The following is a 6,097-nucleotide window of genomic DNA, read 5'->3' on the forward strand; positions in this document are numbered from 1 at the left end:
CCATCCCAGATCCCCTACTACCATCTTTACCACTTACATTAGTCTCTCCTTACCTATTTTCTGCTCCTCTTAGAGTACTTAGCAATATTCTTGGCTGGATTTCAGTAAAGTATTGGTAAACGTGATATAGACCGATTTTCTTTCCTTTATAGAGTACATAGTGAGCTCATGTAAGGAGCATATCGGAAAAGGAGGAAGGGGTTTTCATCCATTTTTGGGGGAAGAAAAGGCTAAGATGGTGTTTGAGATTTGACAATTGAGCAAGTGGTCAGGTAAATGGAGTGGGCAGAAGGAAAGAAGAAAAATTCTAGGCAAAAGTAATAATATGAAGAAAGGCCTGGCGGTCAGAAAGAGTGCGTAGCGCTATGAAGAAGAAAGCAGTACAGGCACAGGGAAGAAGGGCCTGTGAGGCTACAGATGCTGGAGGAAAAGCCACCAAGGTGAAAAAAGTACCAAGTCTAAAAATAAATTCCTGACTGGTGATAAATGTAATGTTCACATGAAAATTTTCTTGGAAAATGATAAATGCTAAAAATTAATACTAATAATACTGTTCCTGGTTAATATTTTATCATGTATATTACAGAAAAAAGATTTTTAAAAGAATATTAATGATTGTGGAATCAAGTTAAGTGACTTCTCCCATTTAACTGTGAAGTCCATCAAGCTAAGAAGGAAAAAACATAATCCATTTATTTCATCTCAGTACTCAAGCACATTAATAAGCAGTTAATCTATTTTTCTGCAAAATAAACTAAATCTCAAATCACCTTTAGATCCTGGGGCCAAAGCGGCTCGTTTTATAGCATAAGTCTTGAGACATCTTTCAAAGGAGTCATCCCAAAGAGCTACTATACCATCTTTTCCTCCAGTTACAAATCCCTACGAAAATAAAAGGTTTCATTTTAAAAATTTCAATGTATTAAAAATAATAACTTTATATCTAAAAACTCTAGAGGACAGACATAGCCAAAGATCAGTTTGTAACGAACAGGAATTACCTAAGAATCCATTATAGCTTTTAAAACATCAGCACAAAATCAGCAAAACTATTTACAATGATAATTCACATTCTCTCAGGCTGAGATACTAAAAAATTTTTTAATTTGGCATCATGAGTTAGATCTACCACTTTCAGTAAGTTACACGTGTTCTCCTGGAGTGTTCTTTAATTACTTGTGTTTTGTTTGAAATTTTGTTTCTTTTTATTATTGTTTTCTTATTTCATTTTATTTTTCTCGGTTCCAGGGATCGAACTCAGGACTTTGTGCTTGCCAGGCAGGTCCTTATACCATGGAGCTATCTCCCTGGCCCTGTGTTTTGTCTGTAACAAGGTTTTGTTACGTAATCCAGCCTGGCCTTGAAATCGCCATCCTCCTGCCTCAGCTTCCCAAGTGTTACGATCACAAGGGAATGTCTCCATGTCAAAATTCCTGGAGCCTTAATTTCATCCTTTAAAAGAGGGCATAATAATGGTACATAATAATTGCATATGGTGAGTAAATGTAAAACACTAGCATAATTTCTCACACAAAATAAGTGTTTAATAAATATTACAGGTTTTTTTAATATATCAGATCTACATCATTCTGTGTTCTGGAGTTTGAAGATAGGAACAAAGCAAATCACCCCAAAATCCCAGCTCACAATGTAATCATCCAACTAAACCAGGAGAAAGTTAATGTTCCTTTACTTCTAAAATTGCTCTAAATTCTGTAATACATATTTTTATTTTATTTTGTCTTTTTGAGACAAGGTCTTGCTATGAAGCTCAGGCTGGCCTCAAGCTCATTTTGTAGCCCAGGCTGGTCTTGAACTTGTAACAATCCTCTTGCCTCAGCCTCCCAACTGCTGGGACTAATGAGATTATATTTCATTTAAAAATCTCTTTAGGTTACTTACTTTTTCCAATGCATGCATACTGAACACTGGCCCATCATGTGCTTTAACTGTTTTTACAAGAAAGACATCTCTCCAAATACAGACATCTCCTGTGGATGTTCCAGAGAAAGTCATCTCTTCAGTCCATCCATACACTGCACACATCATTGTGTCATTTTTCCCCACTGTGCCTATGTAGCCTTTTCTTCCAATTAATCCTCCCCCTAATTCATAGAAAATATTATAAATTATATTATATGTATATAATATATAATTATAAATGAGTACATTTTATTCTCTACTCCTATTTGAACAGAAAGGTTATGTAACAGGAGAACTAAAAAATATGGGTCTTGAATTGATGATTTGAGCAACATTGCATGGTAGGTTTTTCAGGATAAGTTTTTTGGATGCTTTTAGTCAGCTACACACTGAGAATCAAGAACAAATAGCAGAGCTAAGTGACTTCAAGAGTTTTTAAAATGTATTTGGTACAGGGTCTACAGGGTGTTCAGGGTCTCATTATGTAGACCAGACTCATAGTGATCCTCCTGTTTTCAGCCTCCCAAGCACTGTGATTACAGGCATGGGCTGGCATGGCATTGGGGATTGAACCCCAGTTGCTGTTCTCTGCCTAAGCAGGTACTTTAGGGCTGGCTGAGCTATCTGGCTGGCCCCAAGAGTTTTGAGTTTCACTAAAAAGAAAGTTCCTATATAGTTGGGGTCCATAAAGTTTTGGAACAAGGGAACGTGGTTCCTATACAGGTTAACATTAAAAAGGCATAAAGCAAAGCAAAGCAAAGCAAAACAACACAACACAATCACATTAGGACAATAAGAAAGATCCCTTGAGCACATCCTTAAAATCTGCAAAATCCATCCTGCAAAATTCAAGGGTACAATGCTTTAAAGCTTTCATTTGAAGAGAGAGGCCCAGAGAACCCTGCCTGTAAAGTCATTCCATAAGATCTGTTTCACAGTGTTCATGATCCAGGCACTCAAAGACTACTATAGCCATGATCCAAGGGGCCCTGGCTATTGCTTGAGCTAGCAACAGATCCTGGCATCATCCACATAGCACTAGCTTTATAGGCATGGAAAATACACAAATTGTGGGATTAAATTCCATCAAGATAAAAAAAAACCCAAGAGGTGGGACAGTGTACCTGATAGGACAGTACATAAAGCTGTAAGAGTAAAGCCTAAAGCATAGTAGAGATCTCAAAAATTTAGAGAAGTCAGGAATCTAAGATATTTGTTTAAAAAAAGATATAGAACTATGGACATTGGCAATGCTGTATGGGCTGTTTAAAGTTTACATCTTTGTCTAGGTGCAGGACATGCAGCTATAAGAGTTTTGCTCTGCTGCATTTGTCTAATTTTGGATCTTTTCTATCCTTCCATTCTTCCCTTTTAAACTAGAAATGTATGCCCTGTGCCATTATACATTCATATTGTTGAACTTTTTTATTTTTATAGGATCACACAGCTAAGAGTTTCCTTTGAGTTTCAGAAGAGACTTTAGACATGGACTTTTCAACAATGTTGAAACATTAAAGACTTTTGTGACACTCAGAGATGGACTAATTTCACTTTACAATAAGGAGATACACACGAGCCTTTCAGGGGATGGGGCAGAATGCTATAGCTTAGGTCAAACCTGCCTTCAAAGATCTCATTAGTGCATCGGCAGAGCTTTTAAAAGGTGATCAGGGAGGCACCAGGTTTGCAATTAAAGGGACAGTCTGGTTAATGAATAATTGACCCAAAAGTTCCCAGCTCCTCACTCTCACTCTCCTTCCTGGTTGCCATGATGTTAGAGTAGCATTCTCTCATCATGCCCCTCTGCCATGCGGTCTCCTGTCTCAGAGCCAGCTGATGGTATACAGTGACTGCCAGCCAAAAGAAGTCTTTCCTCCTTTAAGCTGTGAGTTGGGTTCAGTGTCTCAGTAACAAAAATGTGACTAAGATGTAAACATTCTACAATTATCTATTTATTTTTCTCTTTTTCAAAAACAATAAAAAACAATAAAAATGATATAGAACTTTAAAACAAGATGATAGGAAATTAACAATGGTTATTACCTTCAAAGTAGTTGTTCAGATTACAAGATACAGGCATGTAAGATTGATCAAATAATATAAACACTATTCCTTTTAATAAACTAATAGAAATTAGTAGTATAATTATCTTGATATATATATGTTACTTCTTTCCTCCTTTGAGCATTTAAGTTGTTTCTAAGATTTTGCTATTGAAGACAACGCACCTTTAACCATTCTTATAAGTGTCTCCTCTATACAAGAACAAGAATTTCTCAAGGAATGCCAAAGAGTTGTCATGGGGTAATGTGCAAAAGAAACAAGCGCATAAATAAGAGAGGTATTAGCTTTTTCTAGTAAATAATTCTCCAAAGTTGATATAGAAACTTACACTTCTACTAACAGTGAAAAGAGTTCCTGTTATTTCCCACTTTCAGGAACACTACAGACTGTCAGACTAGGAATTGTGAAATATCAACTAAATTTTATTGTATTGCAACTAAATTTGCATTTCTGTGGTATTGAGTTTGATTATTTTTCTTAATGCCCATTTTATTACTATCTTTTCCCCATTTTTCCAAGTGAATTTATTCATTCACTCAAAAAATACACATACCACAAACTATTCATGGCACTGGGAATAGAGCTATAAACAAACCAATAAAAACCTCCACTGTTATGGAGTTTCATAGTAAAAGACAGTCAATTAACATGATAACTAAATAAAACACAATGTGTTAGGTGATGGTGTGTGCTTTGGAAAAAATGTAAGGTGACAGACAATAAAAAGAGTCCATTTTAAGTGAGTGGTTAAAAATATGCTTCAAAAATATGCTTTTTAGGAAGGTAGTGTCTAGACAGAAAATTTGAGGAATCATTTTAGACTTGTGTTTTCATGAGAAACAGCAAGTGTAAAGACTTCAATGTAGGGATGTGATTGAAATCTTTAAGAAATAACCAGTGAGGCCCACTGTATCTCCTCCATTAAGGGACAAAGGAGTAAAATGCAATCTCAGACCTCTAGTCCACTCAGAACATATCTAGGAAACACTGACATAGAAAAAAATGCTGGAGAGTAAAACTATCACCATGCACTAAAGTCAAAATAGATGAAGGAATATTAAAACAGAAACACTAAATCTACTGGAAGAAAAAGTAGGCAGAAATAAAGACACAGGGGTCAAGCAAAGAGCTCATATGAACAAAACCCAAACTATATGGGAAATACCTCAAAGAATCAACAACTGCAATCTCAGGGATCTGAGATGACATGATTTTTCTTTTTTCTATTCTCCCCTCCCCTCCCCTCCCCTCCCCTTTCCTTCCAATGTAGATAACTGTCCCTCATGCAAAGGACGAGATAGCTCAGCAGACTAAAGCACCTGCTTTGGCAAATGTAGGGACCAGGGGTCAATCTCCAGTCCCACATGCCACGCCGTCCCCGCCCCCAGGGTGTGCTGACCCTGCAACTCAGTCTGGGTTTGGTGACACTTGCCTTTAATCCCAGCATTGGGGAGGCTGAAAACAGGATTGCTAAGAGTCTGAGCTGCATAGTGAGATCCTGTACCAAACACATAAATGAAAAAAAAAGTCAACCAACAACAAATGCTAGTGGGGCTATGGGGTAAAAAGAACCCTTCTCCACTGTTGGTGGAAGCATAGACTTGTACACCCACTGTGAAAATAAGTGTGGAGATTCCTAAAAAACCTGGGATTGGCAGTCCAATTTGACCCAGCTATGCCTCTTCTGAATATTTTTCCAAAGAACTGAAAATATCATATCACAGTGATATATGTGCACCCATCTTTATAGCACAATAATTTATCACAGCTAAGTCTTGGAAGCAACTCAAATGCCTATCAAAAAGGAATGGATAAAAAAGATATGGTATTTTATACAATGGAGTACTACTCAGCCATGAAGAAAGATAAACTCGAGGCTTTTATAGATAAATGGATGCAACTAGAGACCACATACATAAGTGAAATAGAAAGACTCAAATGTATAGACAATGTATGTCTTTCCTAGTGTAAGAAACTGAAAGAGTAAATAAGATCCAAAAGGTACAATAGACACTGTCAAAGGGAAAGAAACTGCTCAAAAAGGAAACAACTGGGATGGGGGAAAGGAGAACAGAAGGAAGGACTCTGTCTGTCTGTCTGTCTGTCTGTC

General features: G+C 36.9%; 1 protein-coding gene across 1 annotated transcript in view; it reads right to left on the reverse strand.

The window, feature by feature from the left end:
- Positions 1 to 6,097, reverse strand: part of Eml5 (echinoderm microtubule associated protein like 5) — a 247,615-nt gene that overhangs the window by 79,532 nt on the left and 161,986 nt on the right. Inside the window, exons 18-19 of the mRNA XM_023719668.1 lie at positions 1,903 to 2,105; positions 771 to 882 (exon numbers count right to left, since the gene is read on the reverse strand). Coding sequence (XP_023575436.1) covers positions 771 to 882; positions 1,903 to 2,105 — 315 coding nt within the window. The remainder of the gene's footprint in view (positions 1 to 770; positions 883 to 1,902; positions 2,106 to 6,097) is intronic.

Source organism: Octodon degus, unplaced genomic scaffold (genome assembly GCF_000260255.1).
Source record: "Octodon degus isolate 3935 unplaced genomic scaffold, OctDeg1.0 scaffold00070, whole genome shotgun sequence".
Classification (NCBI taxonomy): domain Eukaryota; kingdom Metazoa; phylum Chordata; class Mammalia; order Rodentia; family Octodontidae; genus Octodon; species Octodon degus.